Here is a 26,820-nt window from a genome sequence, read left to right as displayed (position 1 = left end):
CAGTTAACAGAAACACTCATTACCGGTCTCTGACATACATTTGCTCTCTGAGTCAATCCTTCACCAAAACAAAACCAGACCCCCTCCCCTGATGCCTGCAACCACAATGTTTTTTCACTTTATCACTCCATCTGGTTGTCTGTTTGCTGGCCTCAGCAGGAACCTAAATGAGTGTGGCTTTATACTCCAAACTCACTCCCTTTGCTCCTCTGCTTCACCTCACTCAATAATGCTCTGCAAATATAAAGAGCCTGCACAACCTGGACGAAATGCCCACTGGGACCGCGATGTAGACAATTGAAACTCATCCCTGACTGTGTGCTGTGCTCTCCTTCCTGCACTTCCTATGGCCTACGTTGCCCTGCAGCAATGGGCTGCATATGCTGTGATGATTTGTGTGGTGCTGCCTGTGAATGGCAGACAGGCAGGCGCAGTGTGGAGAGGCAGGGACAGGCAGCTGTGCGTAAGTAATGCATCCTCTTGAATCTGGGTCACACTCACACCACTTTCATATTGTCAGATTATTTCACCTAGTTTTATGATTCGCAGAGTCATATTGTCCCAGATAGATGTACTGAATTAGACGGACTGCAGTACCTGTAATTGAAGAGGATACACACAGTGGGAAATCTTTAGGCATGTTTTTGAGTTGATGTTGATGATGGTTTGTCTTTAATAACCTTTACTAAGAAAGAATAAAGTATTTTTACAATGATGCTTGGTATGAAGCACATGGCTCTATAAAATAAATAAGTTATCATCATTATCATCATCATCATCATCATCATCATCATCATCATCTAATGTACAATAACTATGTACATTTAGTCAAGTAGAATTTTGAGGTACTTTACTTGAGTATTTCCATTTTCTGGTACTTTCTACTTACACTCCACTACATTTTGGATGCAAATGCTGTACTTTTAACTCACTACATTTATTTGATGACTTCAATATAGTTACTTTGCAGATAACAAGCTGCATCAGAGTCATTATTTTTTTGTTTGTTTAAGAATGCATTTAAAGGTGCATTATGTAAGAATTGGCCACCTATTGATCTCACTCCCAGCAAATAGGGGCAGTATATCACCAGCTAACTGCTGCTAACTGTATTCTGTTTATGACTGTAGCTACTATTAGCTTCTTAGCTTGGTTAGCCGTGCAGTTATCTTGAATGTCGGTGTTTACAACAGCAGCACAGGACCTTTGGACCACTGGGAGAAAGTGCTTGTCAAGCCTAGCTGTGCTAGCTGGTTAGCACGCTAACTTCAGTAGATATCTCTGCAACTCTATTTATTTCTTCACATTCTGATGATAATTTAAGTTTTGAATGACTTAAACTAAAATTCTTGAATAAGAAGATGAAGATATAATTTGTTTCCATTGGTAACTATCTGTAAAATATAGTATATTGTTGAGTCTGTTAATTTACCAGGAAAATGCTTAATTTACAAAAAGAAATGTTTTGTTATTCTTCCCATCTTTTGTTAATTGATCTTCTAGACAATAAAAGCAGTATGTCTTAATAACTGAAGAAACCTCTGAGATCAAATGAATTGTCTTTTTTTTTTTAAATCAACTTTATTCGGTACCAGAGCAAGATACAAACATGTAAACAGAATGTCACAAACACACATGGAATATCAAATAAAAAATATAAATAATGAGGCAACATTTTAAAAAAAATGTATACAATAAAAACAATATAATAAAAATAAAAATATATAATTAAAAATGATAATAAAAGTTAAACAAAGACATGAAATAACACATTCATTAACAGCTTTACAAACCTTCTTATTAGTGCAGTATGAAATGGACTGTAAGAACATTTTTATACATTAAAGGTGCACTATGTAGTTTTTTGGAGGAAATTGTAATCAGAAAAGAAAGATCTTCATTGACTGATTATTTTAAATGCCCAAACAAACTAAACTAAACAAAATCTCCTTGTTTTCATGGCTGAATAAACTGACCAAACAAACTGACCTTAAAGGACAGCACAATTTCATACTGTTTTACTTTGTTTATATTTGGCGGACCCTGCCACCTTTCTAGCTTCAAACGCTGTTTTCCTCTGAGAACAGCTCGTTTATTCAGTTATGGATAAATTAAATATTTCAGAGTTAGTATTATTACCTAATTAATATTGTTAATATTAAAATCCTGAGTTTTAATCTCTTCTCCAAATCTGCATAGTGTCCCTTTAAAGCAAAATCAACCACACATGCCACACTGACACATCCAGCAGTCTGAGGCACACTGTCAGGTATCAGTGTCTCCCACCGTACGCTCTGACGACGCACGTTTCTCCCGCACCGGCGGCGTGTTCACGCACTCAGAGCGCGCGGTGTCATTCTTGAACACGCAGTCAGGTGTCGCGCTTCTATCACGCTACCGGCGACGCCCGCCCCGGCATCATTTTTTTTTTTTTTTTTTCCCACGTTCACGGTGAAACGCTTTTTTATTTATTTATATATTTTTCTACTCATGTGCGTGAAATGTAGACTGGATGACGTCGCGCGTGCACTCAAGTGTGAGTGTGTGTGTGTGTGTGGGCGTGGAGTGAAGTGTCAACGTGCGGCGCGAGAGGAGGAGGAGGAGGAGGAGGAGAAGCCCCGGAGCTGAGTCCAGTCTGCAGCTAGAGGATAATACACAACTTCAGCTGCTGGAAATTATGTGTAATACCTGGAGGATAAAGTTGTGAATGGTCGCTGGTCGACATCTTGTTAAGAGCCGCCGGAGGTGAGTTCAGACCGCTCCCCCCTGCCCTCCCTTCCTGGATGTGAAGCATATCAGGCGGCGACGTTTTTCCCCAACATCAGGACACTTGTGAGTGAGCGCTGCACCTCCATTTCAGGTAAGTTTGTTCGGTGTGTAATGACAAGACAACTTCTGGGAAATGATTTGTGGACTCTGGCGGACGGTTAGCTGCCACACACGTCCGTGTTTCGTGTGCGGTAACGGTCGCCGACCTGGTTTCATCATTTCTGGCGGTCGATGTGAGTTTTTGCTAGCTAACAGTTAAAGCAAACCGCCAGACGGGGGGTGTTAATGTTGGCCGCATCGTGAAGCTGTGTGGCAGACTAGTGCCAGCTAGCTAAAGAGGAAGTATGGACCGTGGTGATAGCCCGACACGAGTGATTGATATTCAGCTGTCCTCCTGATGTGTTATCTTTAGCCTTCACGATGTTTCCTCCCGGTATGATGGAGGCCACCGGCGGTTAGTTCGTGGTCACAGCAGAACACCTCGGTAGAAAAGCTTCACGGCATCAACACGGTATTCTCCACAGCCTGAGTGCAAGGACATCCGACCTCTGTGGCTGGAGGATGCTGCAGCAGCAGCCCCCCTTGCATGTCGCCGTGGGGTGTGGTTGGCAAACCGGACAGGCATTCAGGCAGGCAGCCTGTCAGCAGCTCCCTCCAGCAGCACTCTACCCTGTAATCTCCCATTTGACAGCTCATTAGAGAGCTGGCCACATCGCATTAAGCCATCCCCACGAACAGTATCCCTTTACTAAACCAGTCCTCTGTCATGCATGTTTTCTGTCCGTTTGCTGTGAGTGTTTGTTGGCGGCGGAGGGGACTGTCTGTCATAACAGCTCTGCTGCTGTAGCAGGGGCCCCAGAGGCTCGTAAATCTGCCCCTGTGGACAGCCAACATATGTTTCACACTCACTTCTGTTTGATCAGCCTGCTCAGGCCATGCTGCAAAAACTCTGATGCACGGTGTGCAAATTTTATCTCACTCATCCTGACAAAGGCATTGCTCTCATGCAAGTGCTGAATCAAAACTGCAATCATTATTGTGACAGGATGACAGTCGCTGTCTATTTATTATTATAATGTTATTTTTTCATCCTGACCTCTACCTGTCAATCTATCCACCATTCAATGTCTATAATCGCTTATACTTGTGGTGAGTGGGAGGGAGAGTGGTGGGGTACAACCTCGACAGGTCGCCAGTTTAACGCATACAGGCAATAAGAGACACAGATTAAATGAAAGTATAAAGTTCACCCAAAATCAAAAGTTTTTACTTGGTGAAGGAGAATGCTGAGGCACTGTTTTGCTGTGACGCTCCACAAATGTTTTGTGGACTACAAGACTTCACCAGATTTTCCGTTGGCTTTGGGGTGAGTGAAAAGTGCCTACATTTTCATTTTTGGGTGAACCTAAACTGCATGTCTTTGGACTGCTGGAGGAAACTGGAGCACCCAGAGAAAACCCAAGCAGACGTCAGGGGAACCTGCAAACTGGACACAGAAAGGCCACAGCTTGCTGGTGGGCTTGAACCCAGAACCCCCTTGTTTTGAGCCCCTCTTTCTACTCTGTTAGGTGTAATGTTAATGAATGCCATTCATTGGGATGCCGCTTTACGTCACAGATTCCCCCTCCTTTTTACCGTCACTCTGCCTTTATTTACTCACCTTTCCTGTAACGTAATTCATGCCACTTATTCCTCATTCATAATCTTATCTCTTCCTCCATGCCTCTGCCTTCCTCAGCGTAACGCTTTGAGTAGCAGGCTGATACCTGGATAATCCCTGTGGACTACCCTCACATGTGCATGCCTCTCTCATTGCATTCATTACAACCCTTTCGTGAAGACATGTGAGGGTAGTTCATCCCATATATTCTTGATGCAAAGAGTGGGACAGGTGATTAAACGTCTGTACAAGGGTTTCAGCGATATACCGTGGTATAATATGTTGACATTTGCTTATGTGCAGTATTGAATTCTACTGTTTTATTGTGATTAAGAATATATATATTTCAAGTTTCATGTCTTTGTTTAACCCCAAAACCCTTCTTTTTTCAGTCCCTTAAAGGTCATTGTGACTAATAATAGTGTGAGGAATTGTGTACTTTTGTACACCATGATATTTTCTGAGATGGTTATCATACCGTGAAAATGTCATACTGTTGCAGCCCTCATCCGTACTGCATCTGTTTAAGCCAGGGGTTAAATAGCAACCAGCCAGTATGGACCAATGTGCTGTGTAGTCAGAGAGAGAGAGGCAAGGTTAATCACATTACTGATTGCACTATCATGTATTTCCGAGGGAGGAGAGGCTGTCACTGCCAACATACACACAGATGCACCCATGCATGCAAAAAGCACACTCATAAAGATACATGCACAGGCCAAAGACACACAATGCCTCCAGCAAAGAATAGCAAATCGACACATTTGTGGGAACTATAGATCTAAATCCTGGGTGATAAAACTAGCAGTAGCATCACTGAGTAGATTGTGTGTGTGTGTGTGTGTGTGTGTGTGTGTGTGTGTGTGTGTGTGTGTGACAGAGACACAGAGAGTCTTGTTCTGTTTGGGTTGACTAGTCATTGGGGTCAGTAACTCGCAGTCATTCTGTTGGCATAGTCGTTTTTAGGTCATATGCTCCGCAAGTGTGGCGCTTTGCTAGGTTACTCAGGCTTTCAATGGGATCTTCTCTACAGTGTCTTTGGAGTATCACCAGACTGCTGAGTGTGCATGTGTGTGTGTGTGAGTGTGAAGGGATGTCTGGAGTTTGGCCAGACCTGTTCTGACAGTCTGCACTCTGCTGATGCTGATACGACTACAATGTATGTGTGTTGTGTCCGTATATAAGCCTATGAGGCATTGAACAAACGTGCAGTATAAACAGGGGTACATCTCAGTCTGTCCACAGCCTCACTGTTGATATTTTAACCTAGACAGAGAATTGAGGAGTCTCTGTTTGAGCTCCCTTTTGCAGCTCTTTTATGTATTTATTGGGCCTGCATGTCTCACTGATGTCTAGTTAATGTTTGACACGATGTCAGTGCGTGTGTGTGGTCGGTCTAGCTTTGAGGAGGTCCATCTGTAAGTCTGTTATAAGCTTGTGACCATTACAAAGACATTTGTTTACATTCCTACGTCTTTTTTTAAACCTACATTGGTTCCTCTGCTAAAAGACAAAGCTAGCCTTTAAAGTTCATCAATAATCACACAAAAAAATACTTTTTACTTTTTCTAGCTAGCTGGAGTCGTTTGTATCACACATCATGATTATCTGTGTAGACAAAATTCACAGTTTATGGTAGATATGATGGTGACATCCCTCAGCATCACTGTCAGTAAATACAATTGCATTATCTCTTTGCAGGCTTAGTTTTCTGAGATGTCCATTCAGGACAGGTTTAATGCACTAATGCCAACACTTACTCCACCACACTGGTTTTAACTTGAGTTGTTGACTTCATTAATATAAATCTATTTTGAATTTTGAGGTTTGATAATTCAGGTAGTCACACAGAAACGGGCAGTAAGTGCAGAGCAACTTGGCTTATCGTGTCAATAAGCAACTAGAACTGCAACCATTAGACAATATATCAATGAGGCAATCTACAAGAAATTAATCGGCTATTTAGATGCCATGGTGTCTGATATTGAAAGACCTGAAACAGAGTAAGGAAGTACCGGGAACATTACTGAAGATCCAGAGGAGTCAGAAGATGTATGTTCACAATGATGTTTAATCATTTAAGTTAATTTTCAAGCAGAGATGCAAAAAAATTATGATTGCAGCTTCTTCATGTGATAGTTTGCCACTCTTTCTTCTTTAGGTTTAGACATCTCGTTGTTGAACTCGTTATCTTATCTATAAGTATGACAAGTATTTTTTTTCTAGAGCCCAACTGATAATGGCCTGTATGAAACCTTTTTTTCTTTTTAAGATTATAAGGCAGGAATAGATGCTTAGTGCAATTTATAATTATTAATTTCCCAGTGGAGATAGATATCGAAGACTATTGGTCTGGCTCTAAGTTTTTTCAATATTTTCCGATAGTACTGATAGTTGCAGTCCTTGTCCTAATAAGACCAAGTGCAAAAAGACTTGGTTTTATTTATTTATTTACATTTGATTGTGTGGCTTTGTTACTGTTGCAAACAAACAGAAATAGTTCAGGAAACTGCATCGACATGTACCTGAAATGGCAACAGAAATCTTAATGGTTTTATTGCCAACTCGTAGGTGGACATTACTTTTTCAAGGGCTCCTTGTTTCAGATAATGAAAACAGCTGTTAAAATAGGTCAGTTTAGGCACCTGTTTTAAGAATGTACTTCCTTACTGCTCACTACACTGTACAGTTCACCACTAAGCTTTATTACAAAAACTATCACAAAGAAAAAGCAAACAAACATTCTTCAACTTAAAGACAAAACCCAGGAACACCCACCAACCAGTGTACTGTTGTAACCCTACAGGCCTGCCATTTCACAGAAAGAAGGAGGATTTCCTGAGGCCGTTGTGAAACTATGTATATGTTTGTCTCACTTGTTAAGCCAGTTTATAAAGGATCAAGGTTTCAACATGAGCCAGTGGCAGCCAGGTACCGGCCTACAGCCTCTGTTATGCTATGTTTCAACTAATATTATGTGTTGTATCGATGCTGAAGGACACGTTTTGTTGCTGACTTTTGAGTTGGTTTCTCAAAAAAGCAATAAGCCTAATTGTGAAACTTCCCAGCAGCTGCAAAGTTTCTTCATCACTTCTTTCTTGCTGTCACCACCAGGTGATTTAGCTCCATTGTTTCTTTAAGCCTTTTGTCTCAGTTCTACATTCAGTGCATTTAAATCGGCCCTTGAAAGTGCATTTTTTTCTGCTGTGTTTTTCAATTTATATAAGTCTTGTGAATAGAATAGGACTTGTGATTGATTTGATGAGTCACAATGATTCTTTTTTTAGTTATGAACATGGGATTATATTAGCTATAGATGGGTGATAGCAGAGTCAACGGTGGCCACCCCTTTTGTCTTTTGAAAGGTTTTGTTAAGACTAAAGCTCTCTAGTGCAATGTAAGCTGGGTAACTGTTTAGACTCTGAGTGGATGAGGTAATTTTAAGGTCTATGACCTGTGCTAGCTTTTGTTTGCTCCTGAGAACATTAAAGGTGCTTGTTAGCTCCTTGGTGCACCCATAAAATGTTCCAGTTTCCCCATAAACTCTTGGCATTAGGTTCTGGCTTCCAGCTTGGGAGCACGTGGCTCTGGGAGGCCTTGTGGGAACAGGGTGTAGTTGATGGCATATGTTTGTGCCTGTACACATGTTTTTCTCAGGAAACATCTGGAGTCATGTCAAGTGAGGAAAAGTACTAAACCTTTTTTACCAAGATTTTTGATTTCATGCAAACAAATTGTATCTTTAGACCAGCGCTGATCCAGAATTTGAAACAAAAATGTATAAAAATGATTGATATGTTTGATATATCAGACCACTTCAAGTCACATATCTACTGTGGACAAGCATTACATCCAGATGTTGGTAGGATGAGCATCCACGCCTCCTTGCCCTATGAACAAAACCAGTGAAACCATCCGTCATGCCTCTCAGCCATTTCAGCTGAGGTACACCTGGTCCCTGATAATGACACAGGCATGCACAGACATGCTTAACAGTGACAGGAATAGAAAGTGCACAGAAAATGCTTTATTGTACATGTATGAGTCAAGTATATTGATCTACTCTAGCTGAATACATGTTTGTTACCGAAGTGAATAAGTGCAGAGAGCTTTTGGTGCCTGTGTGAATAGATGACAGCTGTATCTGCCTCTAGTTGTTCTGTTTAAGACTCAGAGAGTGTGTGCTTGTGTCAGTGCTTTCTGTGTGTGAATGATTTCTCTCTCCCTCTCTCTTTTCCTGTCTGTGTGAATGAGAGTGAGATCTCTGATTGCCTCTGCTCATGCCAGCAAGTGGGGGTTGGAGTTATGAGAGAGGTTAGAGAATGTAAGAGGAGGGGAAGTGAGATGGTTAAAGGTCTTGTAGAGCTCTGCATGGTGTTTTCTTTTCCCACTTTGATCCGTGCTACAATCCCTTCTCTGCCTCTCTCTTAGGCCTATTCCCGCTCCATCATTTCTCTCTTTTCTTTTTTCCTTTCCCATCCCCATCGGTTCCCAACGTTTGACTGTGCGTGCTGCTGTTTAGAAATCCATGTGGAAGAAAACCTCTTTGCCCTCCAGCATCAGTGCATTTCTGTCTCTCAGTCAACCTCGGCTCAGAGATTGGAGCAGATAAAAAATCCTGTGCATGTACGTGTTGTTTTTTCCAACGTGCGACCTCTATACGATGCAATTGTGTGTGTGCTCCATGTCTGTCTCAAATCTACCGTGAGACTCCTCCTTCCCATCATCCTTTGCTATGAGAGGAATAGAGTTTTTGAGAGCAAGGGTTGCCTTGGTAACTATTGCAGCCATCTGTGTATGTTGTATGAATGTTTGGTAGTATGTGCAGAAAAAAGATGGAGCCTCTGTGGTCTTAATGCTTCAGCTCCCTCAGCGTTGCATTATTTATTTAATAGTTAGCAGAACGACTGTAAGGTTACTGGGTTACAATTCATTTCCAGGAAGAGATTAAAGGAGTCGATTTTCAGCTCAGTGAATGTGTGTCACTGTAGCAAAACATCTACAACAAAATATCCTAAAAATACACAAGTGTAGCCTGCATTCATTGCCAAAAAGGAGGAGGAGTAAACAAATGATTAATTTAAACCATGTTGTATTTGCCTTGCTTTCTGTGGTTCAATTGGATGCCATCTTTTTTCCAGCTAAGCTGATGCATATCAATGATATCTCTCATGTGTTTACACTGAAGCTGAAACTATAACTTGAGTAATCTATATTTGTTGATTGACAGAAATTTATATAAACTATTTTGATAATCAGAAAATCGTTTAAGAAATTTTATAATCAAAAATGCCAAACATTCTCTCATTTCAGGTGATCAAATTGATTTACTGATTTGCTGCTTTTCTCTGTTTTATGTCATGGCTCTTAGAACCAGACAAAAAGCACAAGCGGTGCCTCTTTTTGTTGTGAAATGCCAAGAAAGAAAAGTGGAGACACATCTTGCAATTGTACTGCACTGATGGATAAAATGGAAGGATCAAATGACAGTAATCGAGGCAGCTGCTGTCTACATTCACCTTGTCTAAAGAGTCCAGACAAAATCAATGAGATATCTGTTTGAAACAGTTATTTATTTCATTTTGAGAAGGCTTAAAGACAAAAAGCAGGCAATAGAAAGGATCGAGAGAAAACTGAATGAAGCAAAGATTTCTAGATCTAATTTTCCAAGGAGACTTCTCTTAAATGTTATTAGCACAGACTCTCAGTGTTCAGGGACTTTGTAGTAAAGTGATAAAGATATACTGATTTGTGATGATTAGTTTATTTCTGCATGGTTTAAAGCAACAAAATGTTACTTACATTGTTGAGTCTCATCCATAGGTCATCAAATACTGCCGCTGTGGGTTGGCAGCTCAGGTTTGACACCAACCCAAAGCATCAGTATTTGATGACCTATGGATGAGCAATGAATCTTTCTTCAGAAAGTTACATTTTGTTGTTTTAGTAGCACAGTATGAGTAGGGGACAAGTGCTCTAGCTGCTCGGATAATTTATGCAATATAAAATACAATAGTCTGAAGCTAATAATGGTGATCAGCAAAAAACAAATGGTTTGTCTCCTTGACGTTATTATCGAGCCAAATTTGATACAGTACTTGTTTGATACAGTACGAGCAAAATGTTCTTGTTAGGCCATGTTTTATGTGTAAGTGGTGTCAATTTTAACGTTAAGTGCAGTAACATTAAAGTAACATTACTGAACTTAAAGAAAGGGGAGGTAGCCTCTTCTGGAACTGATTGTGGGCATATGATATTGTCTTATATTGTTCATATTGAGGCCCCTGAGTTGAATCCAAATTGTATTGTGGCAGACTTTGTGATATTGTATCGTCCTAACAATCGATATCATATCATATCGTGATGAAACTGGTATCTAGTATAGTGATGCTAGGACTGCTCTATATTCTGTGCAGCATAGAGATAGAGAGAAATGTTTGAAGGAGATGTCAGAGGCAAGGAACCATAACTGTGGTGGTCAGACACATTCTCATGCACTGTGGAGCTTCTAAATACAGCCCAGGGACTAGAATAGGATGAAGATAAATTGCCCAGGTGTATGTCTCCCTCTCCTCTCTAACACAGAGGAGAGTGTAAATGTTAGGCCCAAAAATAGTCTGTTTTCCCCAGGCTGTGGCACGTCATGTGGCTTGGGCCCAGAGTAATGCTCGCATTATAACACTGACTCACCCTTTTTCCATCTTTTCTTTTTCGTTTAGAAACTCTCGGCAACCTCCAGCAATGATGTAGACCTGACAACGACATGATGATGATGCTCGCAGGGAGGAGGAGCAGCGACTGACTCTCTCCTCCTTTTCGCCACTCTGTGTCTGTCCTGATTGGGGCGGCCAGAGTGCTATGTCATCAAACACACCTCCTGCGGCCCCGCCCTTTAAGAAGGGAAGGAAGCCGGAGAAATCGGAGGTGATGACAGAATCGGTGCCGGCCACCAATGAGGAGCTGAGGAGCAAACTCATGGATGTCCAGATTGAGCTGCAGCAGGAGCGTGGCAAGGTGAGGGCGAGCAAGAAGAAGAAGTGGATGCCTTGTATAGAAACCTTAAGATGAGAAAGTCCTCCTTTAAAGAATTACTTACATATTATTTACTTATTTTTGCTTTCTCGCTGCCGTTAAGCTGAAGCAGAGGCAAAATTCACAATAAAATACGAGGCTCAGACAGATGCTGTAGACATAAATTGATTAATAAATAATTTTGAGGAAAAGGTGAGTGGGTCAACTGAAGATTGAACTTCAGTCTGGGATCTTTGGCAAAGCAGAGAGAGAGAGAGAGGAAGTGGTGAGCCTTTCTGATCACAATTTTAGGGACCCAGCTTTTCCATTATGGAAAGGTGTCCCTAGGTGGAGGATGAGAGTAGGAGAGAGACCAGGTGAGCCACAAGAGTTCCAGGATGTCCACACCCTACACCACAGATTAATAGAACAAATACAAGGATGTGACACTAAAAGGCTTTTCATTTAAATGAATGCCTCACTAATGGCTAAATAAATAAAACAAACTGTAAAAACTGTTAGAAAAAAGCGATCAAGTCAACATCTAAGTTTTATCATAAAACGTATCTTTAAGTGCGAACATTGTGAGAGAGTATGTGTGTGTGTGTGTAGGATACATCTCTGCCAGGTAGACCTTCACAAAGAAGAAGAGGAAGGTTAAATGATACAGGACTACAGTCTGCAGAGTAGTGGCAAGAGGACAAGCAAGTGAGACAGGGGGCAAATGTTTAAAAAGAGGAAAGTCTCGCCCTGAGTTGAGACCTGCTTCATCCATTTGCAGCAGCAAACTAAGCAGAGTCAGAAACACCCACCCTTTGAGTAGAACATATGTGAAATATATTCTATGTACAAAATTATAATGGAGCATATCTTACTGGGACAAGCCATTGCATTTAAAGCATCTGCAATATTGCATGTGGCCTAAGAATAACAACAGTAGTGCATAGTATGCACAGTGCAAGTATAACATTGACAATTATTGTGAGATGATTATACAGATATATCAGGGCAGACGTATATGGAATTAAATGCAAGGAAAGTATATTTTGGGTTGAACATGTTCAAGCTAGGACAGACACCATAACTGTTCTCCATTTGAGTGTCTACTGCTCCCTGTTGGGAAATAAAGCACCACTTGATAGCTGTTCATCCATTTTGTTTTAGACTGCCAGCACTTAGAGCACAAACTTACAAATGAAGTCATCACTCTGTGGCACACAAATACACTGGCGGTCTGTGATATGTGTGATGAGGACTGGTTGTTTGGATTCTTATGCAACTCCAATGGCAAACTGTGTCGCCCTACCAGGTATGTAAGCTCCGTGAGCGGCTCCAGGAGCAGCGGCAGGCTCGGGAGCTCGAGCAGCACAAACACGCTGTAGCGCTCACTGACCTGCGTGCCAAACTCCACGAAGAAAAGCTACGCGAGATAGCGGCAGTCCGAGAGGGCTTGGCACGGCAGCATGATATCGAGCTGGCCCGGGCCATCAAAATCCGGGATGCTGAGGTGCAGAGACTCCAGGGGCTTGTAAACGCACTGAGAGATGGAGCTGCTGACAAGCTCAAAAATGCTCTTCTCGGAGAGGCTCGGGAGGAGGCCAGGAGAGCTTTTGATGGGGAGAGGCTAAAGCTGCAGCAGGAGGTAGGTTGTAGCATGTATACAGGTGACATTAATGCAGAATTAATTCTTGTTTCCAGCATATATTGTGAAAAAATAATCTCAACAAAGTAGAGCTCAGCCTTATGTGTTGCAAAATGGTGCTTCTTGTCAATGCAGCAATCTCATTGTATGCCCCTCACCGTATTTAAAGCATACATTGGCTTCATCTGGAAATGTTGGTGACTATCTTAGTGACAAAAAATTGTGCAATGAGTGTTGCAGATTGGATATTTTCTGACGGAAATGTATGTTCTTAGATGAAGACAAACAGTTTCATTGTGGAAAATTGACATTCTGAAACCATTAAATGAGTGCATGTGTGCTAGTCATTGCCGAGTGTTGATGTGGGACTGTGTAAACCTTTTTTAAATTTGCTGTTGAAAAACAGGAAGCAGGGTGGAAAAGCCTGTTGCCAAGCTATTGTTCCATTGCAGCCTTTCCAGACAAACAGGGCATCTATCATTACAACAGTCTAATGGGATAGGACGTGTTTATATATGAGTGTCACTCTGTTGTTTTTAGGTTTGTGTGTATTGATATTATAGTGTGTGTGTGTGTGTGTGTGTGTGTGTGTGTGTGTGTGTGTGTGTGGTATTTTAGATCCAGGAGCAGAAGACGGCCAGGAAGCAGGCTGATGAGGCGCTTGCAAATGCTCAGCAGGCAGATAAAGCCAAAGCCGCAGATCTCCGCACAGCCTACCAACAGCACCAGGATGAGGTGCATCGAATTAAACGGGACTGTGAGAGAGACATCCGCAGACTGGTGAGACCACATGCTGCTGGAAAGATATACACCACAGACACTACATACTGTATGTCTTATCAAAAATGACATGGCCACTAGCTAAGTATCTCGATAAAGGCTAATAATGTTGAAGGCATAATTGCTGGTGACCCCAGTGTTTCCCAGATGAACTTCTTGAACTTATTTAACCTTTGTCTGACTTGGAGCTCTAGTTAAAGCAATGCATTTACTTTATCAAATTGCCCAGACTGTCTGATATAAAATAAAATAGGTCTTTAAATTTTTTTTTTATTGAATTGCAAAATATGGAGCTGTAATTTAAGCTATAAAAAGGCAGGTATATATTATTATTCCAGTGATAGGTTAGCTTGACAAACCCAACAGCTGTTACTTTTATAGCCCTTGTTCCAACCACATTTGAATATCACCAAGAGTCTCTCACACATGACATCTGTTTTTCAGCTTCTGAAGTTCCTGCTCAGGGTTTATCTCACTGTCGTATGGAGGCTACAGGCTAATTGCTCCACTGTCTGTCTCGGCCTATCTCACCATGTGGTGCTTATCTGCAAAAATAAAAGTCTGTTTTTCGGCTGACGTTACTCATTAACCCGATTACATACAGTAGGGTTACAATAGCGGGCATTATTGTTTGCAAAGGAATGTTTGAACAAGGAGACTTTATGATATAAAAAATACAGAAGGGAAGTAGAAGTAGGAACATCTGTCAGAAGACGATTGTGTGCATGCAGAGTAAGAACAAAGCTTCATAAATTAATCACAGCTGAAACAGTATTTTAAAGCTAAAACGCTGTCGTTTTCAGGCACCAGAGCGAACAGCTTGTTAGACTGAAGATGCTGACAGTGTTAGGTTGAAAGTTAAACCCTGCATCACACTAGGCCTAAAAAAGATGAACATCATACTTCATGTAGCCAAATACGCCCATGTTGGTGGTAAATTGGGTGAAATAAACAGCTCAAGCTCTATTTTTGCTGTATGTCATAAACATTTTATTTTCTACAACATGATTGCACAAATCTTTGTATCATCTATTGTGAAGATTTTTCACTAATATTAATGTGGAATGTAAATAGGATTTAATGGAAAACTGTTCCTCTCCATCCCTCTTATAGATGGATGAGTTGAAGGCGAAGGACCGGGTGGTGGGTGCCCTGGAGAAGGAGCTGGGGCTGCAGGCGGGCTACACCCAGAAGCTCCAGCTTCAGAAGGAAGCTCTGGATGAGCAGCTGGGCCACGTACGAGAGGCTGAGAGACACAACCACGGCAGCCCCAAGAGAGAAGTGATGCCTGGGCTGGGGGACAACTCAGACCTGCTCAGCAACCAGGTATACACAGATACAGAAACAGATGTAGACACATGCATCTGCACATGTGCATGGATACACTTATACACCAAAATACAGACATTAAAACTGTAACAGGATGAACATGATTTGAACATGACATTACAAGATAAAAATGTTATATTGTAGATCACATACAGCCACACCTACATCTCATACTTTCATAAGAAGCATGTTGATAGACTGTTTATACTGTACATACAGGTTCACAGTTACTCTGTGAAATGGCATCTCAATCTTCATCCCTCCACTTCCTCTTTTCCATCCACCTCCATTACCTACCTACCTGCCTGCCTGCCTGCATGTACTCCCTTTTTATTTAGATTTTGTTTTCCTCCTCTCCTCTCCCCCCTGCTCCACAGGAGTTGGAGGAGCGTGACATGAGGAGGTTCCAGTTGAAGATTGCGGAGCTCCACTCGGTCATCAGGAAACTGGAGGACAGAAATGCACTGCTGGCTGACGAGAGGAATGAACTAGTGAGGAACACACATGCAGAAGTATATACATGCAACGATTATAGGCATGCAAAGACAGAAACGCATATAGTTATGCTTGCGAGAACATGTATACGCACATAAAGAAACATACATGCTTAGGTGTGTTAAAAAAATGTATTTCCTAAGACCTCTTGCTTTGATCCTTTCCCTCTTGCTCAGTTTGGAAATTCTGTGTCACACGAGGTCAAGACTTAAGAATAGTGTTTCCCCTCCCTGTTTCCTTCCTCTGTCCAGTTGAAGAGGGTGCGAGAGGCAGAGAGCCAGATGAAGCCAATATTTGAGAAGAACAAGCGGCTGTCCAAGAAAAATGATGACCTCCTGCAAACGCTGCAACGAATGGAGGAGAAACTGAAGAACCTGAGCCGAGAGAACGCTGAAATGGTGAGATGTTTTACCTCTTCTCTTTTGTTTCTCTCTGTTCTCAAGATAAAGATTAATTAGAAAGTTCAAATACTTGAAAATAGTAGATATATAGTAGATGGTAGATGTGTTAAGAAAAAAAGAGTTCATTAAAAAGGAAACAGGACCTCTACAGGCCGTTTGAGAAAAAGCATGATATTCTCCATACAACAATAATTGAGATTCTCTCTCTGTCTTTGTCTTCCTCCCTCAGAAGGAGAAAGCCTCCTCCTCTCGGCCCCCCTTACCACAACAACCCATTCAGTCCCAGCTGAAGCGGCCAATCTCCCTGACAGACCTGAGCCACGCCCACGAAGAACAGGAACTGGAGTTCCTCAAGCTGCAGATTTCTGAGCAACGCGGCATCATTGATGAGCTCACGCAGGTCAGGATTTTCCTCAACCCACCAGGCTCTGATCACTCTCCTCTAATAAGTTTTCAAGTTTAAATTTACATGTTTTTATAACATATGAGTAAGAAGTGTCTTTAATTAGCGCTGGCATCCCACACTGTCTCTAAAATGGGAGGAATGGGCTGGAAGATATAACAATATGTGCCGTCAGATAATGTTATTTTTTTTCCCCATCAGATGTTCTTTTCATAACATTTGACCATTTTTATGTTAATAAATGATCAGGATTTTCTTTGGACATTTTCCGAATTTGATACATGATTTTGTTTTAATATGATGATTTAGTTTGATTTCTCAAATATTTACTTCTCTGAATAGACTGATATATTCCTGTCTATCGAAAATGTTTAAATATCAAAATATATATCAGTATGGTTTTATGATATGTTCTGGATATATATAAAATTACATAAACAGTTTTACTTTTGGATCTACTGGATTAGTGGAAGAAGTTTTATATTTTCAGATGGTGAAGTGGTTGTTGTTGCTTTAATGTTTTTTGGTGTAAGAACAGAAGCAGAGTGTCTGATTTATTCATCTTCACTCGTCTTTTCCCTCCCACCCTCTTTTCTGTACGTTTCCATCACGCCCGACTCATCAATCATCCGCAGCTAATTTCCTCATTATATAGAGCCTCAACCCACGCGCTTTATTCCTATAATTATTCTGTTTTCTGTCCATCATTACCACTTCATCTCGATCATCACTGCACTTTTGGTTTTCATTTTCTTGAGCACTTCTTGACTTTTGACTCGAATTTTGTAGAAACAGACAAAATTGAACACTTCTGCTGCATGAAACATTATATTCTGATGACAGATGTTTTGGCTGAACTGTGGGATCCTGTGCAGCTAAAAGTATTGTGTCTAAATCAGATGTGAGGCTGGTCGGGCCAGAGGTTTGAGATATTGATCTGCTGTGTGTTTGTCTCTAGGAACGTGACCGATTGGTGATGAGCAAAAAGAACAGGAGGAAACCTCCCAAGCTGACTAGAGTAAGTGTCTGTGAGTGATTTATAAACGCTGTTAATCCAGGGATGTGCAACTAAGCAGCTACCCAATCTGTGGTTGACTGATCCTTGAGCACTTTTTTTCATTTGGGTGTGTGTCTCTCTGTTTAATTGGGCTCGGGAGACAACAATGACAATATCCCTCACAGCTGGGAGCATCACGCAGCTCTAACATGAAAGTGCTAGTGGAAAATCTTTTCTTTTTTCTTTGCCTTTGTTGTTTTTCTTATTTTGTGTATTTAGTGTTATTGTAGGACCTTGAATACATTTCAAGCTTGATTGGGTTGTGTCTTTGTTTTTCTGTGTTTCCTTGTGTGTAAAGAGTAAAGAGGCAAACGATTGCTAATTGCTGAGATACGTGTGCATTTGAGTGTGCGTGTTTGGGCTCATACATCAGGGGATATTCGATGTTGCTAGGAGGAGGAGCTTTTGGATGCATGTCAGATCCCACCTCTTCTGCTGGAACCAGTTTGTCACCTTGGAGTGGTGGATTCAGTGTTTGGGCACGGCAGCTCGGCTCTTGGATTTTCACCTGACAATTTGCCTCTCTCTTTTTTAATTTAAGGCAGACGCTGAATACATGAGCTTGGAGACAAAAAACACAAAGGCTGGCTTTTTGGATTTTCTGAAGGAGTAGTTTGATTGTAACCAGAAGCCTTGTTGTCTGCTTTTCCATTTTGTGCGGGAGTACTGAAGGCCTGCAGAACGCTGCATACATCAGCTAGTGTGGCATATGAGATGATAGATGTATATAGTTTTTATAGTTTAGTGTTGGTGTTTTTGTTCTATTAGCAACATGACGGAGTACCTCCTCCTTATCCTCTACTTCTCTGCCTTCATTTGCCTCTGCGCCCTAGTCTGCCTCTACTTCTCTGGTTGCCAAGAGATGACTTATAAACATGATGGTAAGGACTCCGTGGGGTATGGAAAAGTTAATAGCAAGAAAGAAGTAAGCTAACATGCAGAGACTTGATCTGATTTACTTTTCCTGAGATAAGACAGCTGCTTTTGACAAGTTTTAAACAAAATGTTGGTGAGTAAACAAAAGGAAGCAATTTGTAAAGAAACACCGTCTGCTTGTGTTTCTTAGTATGAGCTGAATTTAAGAGCTTTATTCAAATAAGCTTGTGGATGGATGTTGGATTTGTTGGCTTTCTATATACAACGTATATGTTATGGTTTGGGTTTTGTTTAAATTGTGCATATCCTCTTTTCTTCTCCCTTTTTGCAGAGGCATGTTGTGGAGACATATTTTGGATTTGATGAGGAGTCGATAGACTCTGAGACCTCCTCTCTGACCTCCTATAACACTGACCTCACTGACCGCACGCCTGCAACTCCAGAGGAGGATTTGGAAGAGGTAAGGAAATCCTTTGTCTATACTGAAAGAAATGATTTAAATTATAGTGTATTTTATAGTTTCATGTGCTGCATAAATTCTGAGTGATTAACAGGACAGAGAGGAGACATGACGTTAAGAATTATTTACAGAATAAGAGACAGGCTAACAAATAATTTCAGGTAAAGGTATGCGTTAAATCCTGTCCCTCTTTAGTAAATCTTTAATATCTTCATTTATATTTTTCTTGAATAAAGAGTGTTACCCGTGAAGAGTCAGAGCTTCGTTTCCGTCAGTTGACCAGAGAGTACCAGGCTCTCCAGCGTGCCTATGCCCTTCTCCAAGAGCAGACGGGGGGCTCTATGGATGCTGAGAGGGAAGCCAGGGTTTGTATCACTTTCTACCTCTTGCCCTCTTTACCTGTCGTCCAGCAGCTCTGAAACATTTTTTGCAATTAGTGTAAAGTTCAGATGTAGTAGAGTTTATGTTAGTTTGTCTCATGGCTAATCTTTGCTCCCACAGACACGTGAACAGCTGCAGGCGGAGCTTAACAGCTGCCAGGCCAAGATAATGGACCTGGAGAAGGCCCTGGCCGAGAGGGGGCAGGTAACAAAGCCGAGGAATGGTGACAGGAGCTCACTGGTCCTGCTCTCACTGGCCCTCCTGCATGTCTGTCTGGCCGCTCTGCTCCTGGGCTGGCGCTTTGCCGACCAGGTCTGCCGCAGAATCCTGTGATGTCACTTCCTGCATGTGTGATGTCACAGCTCTGTGCCTGCATGCTCTGCCTCACCCTCTGTCCTCCCTGTTGTCGGTTCTGTTTCTTATTGGGCCTTATAGTGCTGTCGAGCACAGCTGTGAGTAGATTGATATACAAGATCTTAATCCAGTAATTTCTCACCTTTTCTGAGTCTGAAAATATGTTTACATTAATTTTAGTTTATTTAATATGTACGGTCATCTTAAAGCATTTCGGTATGAGAACTGAGTTGGCTATTTTGTCAAAACTAAGGAGACCTAAAAAAGAAGCTGACTGAGCACCTTGATTATTACCTACACTAATTATCTTGAACACTGAAATGATTATGATGGATACGTATCACTACTCTTATTTTCTTCATTTGTTGTGAAGTTTTTCCTTTGTCACCGCATGTTTTCTGCATATTGCCTGTTCCACTGTGGCGTGATCCTTCTCTGTTATTTTGATTTCCTGCTCTGCTGATTTCCTGCTCTGTTCCTCCTGTTAATGTGAACTCATGATGGTTGTGAATGCAGCTCCGTTGCCTGTTATCTCAGGGTTGGTCTTTAATTCTCTGGATCAATAAACTACTACTGCCACTCTGTTCCTGTCTGTTTGTGTCTATGGTACATTTGCATGTTTCATTTCATTTGGAAATACAGTAGCTTGTCACTGCATGTTATGTTTTGAGTTGGCTGATTGTGTTTCCGACAGCTTTGTTCATTACACCCTGTTGTCAAGGATCCTTTACTGTTCCTGGCAGTGTCATTTCTTGCTGATGTTGTGTTTGGTTGTTATGGCAGGATTCAAAGTGGGTGGAGGAGAAGCAGTACTTGCTCAGGACCAACCAGGAACTTCACGAGAAGGTACATTGAATAAGCCTATACTCAGTTTAAATGCATCACTCTATCAGAAACATAGTTACTGTATCAAGATACTACATAAAAAAAAAAGTTTAAGATTTTTCAATGCTCTTGCTGATGTGATATCATAATATTGTAAATTCTCTGCACAGATACCAAACAATACTTTTTTAATGCCCAACTTTTTATTTGTTGGTATTTAACAAAAGAACCAAACATTTAAACACTTGTCAAGAGGTTTGCTTAAATAAGATAAGAACAGAAACTGTCTGATCAAGGCAGGACACATTAAGTGTTATTACACACTCTCAACCTTAAAAAGGAAATGCACACAACATTAAAATGCCAATTAAAATGTCAGAAATTAATAGTATGGAATAAAAAAAAAAAAAAAAAATTAACATGATTTAAAGGGCCAGTTCACTTCAAAATCTACCTGTAGTGCTTTTTATCCATCTAGATTGTTTTGGAGATGTCTGCCTTCTCAACGAGAGGTTAGCTAACTTAGCTGGCTAACCTTACAGCTCAGACAAGGAACACGGCTGTGCTGTCAGGAGCACGAGCCTCTCGTCCTTGAGTCGATGCACGTTTCCTTCTGCATGGTGATAAGGTTGGGGGTTGTGAGTAAGGAAATAGTTCCCTACAGGAAACTGCTCACAACAAGGTCTGTGGATTATCTTGAGTATCCAGGTCAAGATTTCTGTGAAGAGACATTACTGTTGAGTTTTTCAAAAGTATTTTTTATGGTGCTTTGAGTGCCATCTAGTTCCATTATATTCTAGATAAGGCAGACATCTCTTCGGCCGATATCGTAAAGCCTCTGCAACTCACACTAAAACAATCTGGATAGATAAATAGCACTACAGGTGAAATATGATTTGAAAAAATTTGGGGCTGGGTTTAAATCTTCTGAAAGTTTTTTTTTTTTCTATATCTTTAAAGCATAGTGATCCAATCACAACCAATAATATGAGTTCGTCATAACTAACAGAATAATGACAACTACAAGAAATAAATCAACCTAAGTATTCATAATGCATTCATAAACATGCCCTACCATTGTACTTAACAAAAGTGTGTGTGTGTGTGTCTGTAGATGTGTGTGCTGCAGCAGAATGAGTCGCGGCTGCAGGCCGAAGTTCAGGACGCTCGGGATCAGAATGAGCTGCTGGAGTTCAGGGTGCTGGAACTGGAAGTAAGAGACTGTAACAACGTCAAAATGTCACCAGGAAGCGACAACAACAATCTCAGTTCCAGACGCAAGACCTACATACAGTGACTCACCAGACAGACATACAAACAAACAAACAAACAAACATACTGTTCACATATACACACTTGAGTCCTCCTCTATAGCATCTGTGTCCTGCATGGCAGCTGTGTGCATAGCCCCCTTGTCTGAACTGGAATATTTTTTTTAATGAAAGAATGTTGTGTTAAGATGAAAATAATTTCTTGTTGAATAAAAATGTATTTAAGTTCACCATTCAACCCCATCTTTGTTCATTTTGTCTCTCATTTGTGCATGCATGTCCTATGTTTTGTTGACATATTCCATATGATAAAAGCTTATGTCCATGGATAAACAAGGAAGTATTTACAGTGTAGTCTAATTTAGTGATTTTTATTGTTTATCTGCAGAGTATTTTGTATTAAAGTTAGAAATCTAGAGATGTTAGGTCATTAACCTAGAGGTTTCAAAGGCGTGTATCATTTAGAATATAAAGTTTATCACCCATCACTTCTTTCAGTTGTTCCTGCATCCAGTTATCTTTTTATTAACAGTTGTGGGTCAGCATCTGTTTGAGATCTGCTGTCAGTTTTGAGTTCCAGCATGTGTTGTCAAACTCCCTCTTGGTTTGGTTTGGTTTCCCATTTAAATCTATGGGTTCCCACCTCCCTCATTTGGCAGATCCCGACCATGTTTTCAGTGTTATGTAAGTAAATCCCTCATTCACTCCCTTTTCATTCTCATTTACATTCTGTGTCTCACATTGCACCGCCGTCAATGTTATGATGAACTATTACACAACGGTAGGACTTGATTAGTTTGTCTGACCTTGTGATGTGCGTGTGAATGTTAACATGGTGTGTACTCGCTATAGGAGAGGGAGCGCAGATCTCCTGCCCTCAATCTGCACATGTCTGCGTTCCCTGAGAACAGCACCAGTGCCCTGCAGAGCTACTGCCATCAGGAGGGAGTCAAGGTGATTACACACTTACACAAAATATTTTCCTTTAACACTACACACAGTCAATATGATGTCTGATGGTTTTGACCTCTGCAGGATGTAATTATTCCTGAGCTGATGAAGAAACTGGATATCCTGGGGGATAATGGGGTGAGTTAAAACACACTGTTGGATTAAAATAAGCTACAGTGTCTATTTTTAGTTCTAATTTCTGACGTCTCTCTTGTATTTTCTGTAGAATCTCAGAAATGAGGAGCAGGTCGCTGTGATCCAGGCAGGGACGGTGATCTCACTGTGTGAAAAGGTGAGTAAGGCTTCTCAGAGAGGTTGGGATTTTACTGACACACAGTGGACACTTATGGCCATAACACTTCATTGATTCCCAATGCAGGCACTACAATTGCAATATGTAAGAATTGGCCATCTGTTTAGTTCATAGTCAAAACAAACACATATCACCAGAGTAACTGCTACTGCCTGCATGATTGTAGCTACTGTTACCTTGTTAGCCCATGCAGCTAGCTGGACAACTGGGGGAGTGTTGGCGTTTACACCGCGAGCACAGGAGCTTTGAACTGCTGGGAGAGAGAAGTTTTCAATACGTGCATGTAGACATCTTCGACATAACGTCAAACCTTTTATTTCTTCACATTCTGTTATACATTTTAGTTAATTTTTTAATGTTTTCAACTACAATTCTTACTTATTGCACATGTAAATTAATATGGATGACAATAATACAGCCATTTCAACTTCTGAAAAAGCACTGATCCCTCTTGTTCCCTGTTTCGTCCCAATCCTCCCTGTGCAGTGGTTGAAACAGATAGATAGCACAGAGGCTGCCCTCACACAGAAGATGATTGACCTGGAAAATGACAAGGTGAAACATCCATTTACCATTAGTGAACAAAGTTATGTTAAAGTGGTATCATGCAAATATACTTGACTTTTCTTTGCTTCATACACAAATCAAGCTATTTATCACCTTGTTTTTTCTGCTGTTGTAATGTGAAAAAGATGCTAAATGTGGAGCTCATGGTTTTCCTGATTCTACAGAATATAGTCTACCAGTCAGTTGTGATACTGTGCCCTGTATCTATATATCATCACATCTTGTTGCAGGAGCTGTTCAGTAAGCAGAAGGGATTCCTCGAGGAAGAGCTGGACTACAGGAAGCAGGCCTTGGACCAGGCGTACATGGTACGGAGCCTGGAGCACTATGACCTGTCCCTTTATACAAAAGTCGGCCTGTCAAATAGACAAAATCCACTCATTTATGTTAATAACAACATTAACCAAGGTTGTGTACAAGGCATTAAGTGATTCAAGGAATGCAGCGGTGCAACATTGTCATTCCAGCATGACACATAAACATTTGGAAGCCCATTAAACATCATGAATACGACATGCTCCATGAAGGTAAAATCTGTCACATTGTGTCGGGATACTGCATCTTTTACCACTCAAGTCTAAATTCTGTGAACAATCTGAGCCACTGAATTGGCCGAGGTATTTGGCTTCATGTTTATTGGCCCAATGCACTTTTATATTCTGAGAAGGTCAATCACTGATTTATGTTAAATTGTAGAAAGTATAAAGATACAATGCCTTTATGAATACCCTGTGTTACTTGGTCCAAATGAACAAATAGCAAAGTTGAGGAATAATTCTGGATAGCATGAGTTGAATAAGATTTTAATGTTAGACTGTGAGTGATAAGAATGAAATGAAAACATTTTCCCCCTCACTGACTTTAATAGACTGTACCCAGAAGACAGAGGTTAACACTTAGGTCACTCTCCATATAATTATAACCATTTTATTTGGTCAGTTTTGGTGTCGGTTTGTGTTTATGGTCCCACTTTATATTGTGTTGGTGAAAACTTGGTTTTTACATGGTAATTTTGCTGGAATTAATCTGTATGAGACTGAGAATAAAAACACGTTTTGTGTTGGTAATAAAAGTTACCATGACAAAGTCAAGCCTGAATAACCGCAGTGTAAAGTGGAACACTGTTCCCCATATCTGCCATGGTCACAGTAGTGTGTGTATGTGTGTGTGTGTTTGTGTGTATATGTTTATCTGTTTGTGTGTGTGCCTCCATGTGTGTGCTTGTGCATGCCTGTATGTGTTTCTGCATGTGCATGTGCATGTCTCTGTGTGTGTGTGTACGTGTCTGTGTGTTTGTGTACCTGTATGTGTGTATGTGGCTGGCTGTGCAGAGGATCGAGGAGCTGGAGGCCACGCTGTATAGCGCTCTGCAGCAGGAGCAGCCGGCATGCCAGGCGGTGGCCGAGTCGCTGACAGACAGGCAGAGGGAGGAGCTGAGGCTAGCCGTGGACAAGCTGCGGCGTCAGATTCTCCGGCAGAGCCGGCAGTTTGACAGTCAGATCTTACAGGAGCGCATGGAGCTCCTACAGCAGGCCCAGCAGGTAAGGCTTAAAACAAATCCAGTCAGGTTACTGAGTCCTGCCCTCCCTCAATCTGAGCCCTGGTCCCTGTCTGAACCGTCTGACCCCACCAGACCTCTGGTGCTATGAAAAAGATGCAGTATCCCTGTGTGTGCAACCTCTAACTCTACCTGTAAGTGCACATGTAGCAGTGAAAGAGTGAAAAGATGAGGCAGAATGACTTTGTGGCTGCGTGTGAGTGTGTATCATTGTGATCTGAATACCCCCTCACTCCTTCAGTATCCCTCCACTCCGCAGCCCTCACAGTAGTTTTACACCCATGGCTCGTACAGTATATGTTATTCATTGAGTACATCAACAACCACGGCACCTTCAACTTCATTTGTACTGTAACTTACCAACATTGTTTTTTCTAATCTCTAACCACACTTATTCACTTTAAACTCATTTTAATGCTGCTAATGACATATACTAATTAAATGTGTCTATGCAGTAGTTTAATTAGTCCTCAAACAATACATCTGTAATGCCTCGTCCATTTAATCTGTAATTAAAAAAGGTAGAAATTCTGCACCTCTTCTCACTCAAAAGAGCAGCAACTGTTTCCTCTTCCCAACAGTTTGGTTTTAGTTTCTTCTCAGTCCCCTGGCTGACTCAACAGTCTAGTAATTAAGAACTAACAGCTTTTTATGACCTAAATGATTCGGCTGTGTCCTTTTTATGACCCTGAATACGCTTAAAGATACTACAGCTGGATGAAAGACTTTTGCACGCTGGATCAGTAAGATGTTAGTGTCACAGTCAAGTGAATAAGCTGCTCTGGTTTAAAGTCTCAAAGATGTAGTAACTTCAGCTGTTCACTGTTAAATCTGCTCTTTGGTTGCCATGGCAGCTTCTTACCCAACACAGCTACCATGGAGACAGAGGGCATGATGGGAAGGAGGCAGAGTATTTGGAGTAAATGCAGGAGTAGCTGGATCGCAGTTTTATTAACACTGTAACAACTGTTTGTTTTTGTTTGAGAGCCGGCCAGATGGTCTTAATTTTAGATTTGAACATACTTTTGACCACCTAACCGTGTCTGTCTTTGCCTTGCAGAGAATTAGAGAGCTGGAGGACAGGATTGACTTGCAAAAGAGACAAATAAAGGAAATAGAGGAAAAGGTACACATTTAAATTTTATTTTTTATGTTTCTTTCTAAGAAAGGTTCAGTCATGGCTGGTAGAGGAAGCGTAAACTGTAACTTGACTAGGTAAAGATTAGCAATGAGGGATTATGAAGGAGTTTACATTTGCTGTAGTGGCACTGTGTGTATTTTATTAACTTCTTGACGCTCTTTTTCTCCTCTCTCTTTTTTTCCACCTGTTCATTAAATACTTTGTGTTCTTTTAGTTTTTGTTCCTCTTTTTGTTTTTCTCTTTAGCATTTATTCTTTGGCCTTAATGAAAGTGACCGAGGACCCACATCAGGTAGCACCTTTATTCACTGTATCATATCAGTATTTAATACATATAGTTATACATTTGTTATAATACATTTATTATTTATACAAATGTTTCTTCTTTCTCAGGTGTTAAGGTGCTGTGGAGGCAAGCGAGGACGAAACAAAATCTACTTGTTTTTTATGCATTTTTAGACAGCCCATCAAAACCCAATGGCCTTTTTGATAAATGTGCACTTTTGCAGAAGACCCTTACCTGGAATGCAAACATATTTGAAAATGTACTAAATAACCATATATACATGAGATTAAA

At 41.0% G+C, this 26,820-nt stretch overlaps 1 protein-coding gene across 1 annotated transcript; it reads left to right on the top strand.

Annotated features, from left to right (window-relative positions):
- Nucleotides 1–2,471: 2,471 nt before the first annotated feature.
- jakmip1 (janus kinase and microtubule interacting protein 1) lies at nt 2,472–26,808 on the top strand. The gene is given in 24 exon segments (XM_084353181.1): nt 2,472–2,860; nt 11,149–11,443; nt 12,750–13,082; nt 13,701–13,862; nt 14,976–15,188; nt 15,569–15,682; nt 15,938–16,084; nt 16,317–16,487; nt 17,449–17,508; nt 18,755–18,883; nt 19,120–19,248; nt 19,385–19,468; nt 20,402–20,464; nt 21,558–21,656; nt 22,567–22,668; nt 22,750–22,803; nt 22,892–22,957; nt 23,465–23,533; nt 23,776–23,853; nt 24,877–25,086; nt 26,164–26,229; nt 26,490–26,535; nt 26,637–26,668; nt 26,671–26,808. Coding segments are annotated over 23 exon segments (2,646 nt in total). The 5' UTR covers nt 2,472–2,860; nt 11,149–11,287; the 3' UTR covers nt 26,734–26,808.
- The last annotated feature ends 12 nt before the right edge of the window (nt 26,809–26,820 follow it).

Source organism: Pagrus pagrus (genome assembly GCF_965226575.1).
Source record: "Pagrus pagrus genome assembly, chromosome: 5".
In the NCBI taxonomy this organism is placed as follows: domain Eukaryota; kingdom Metazoa; phylum Chordata; class Actinopteri; order Spariformes; family Sparidae; genus Pagrus; species Pagrus pagrus.
This window is presented reverse-complemented; position numbering and strand designations above follow the sequence as displayed.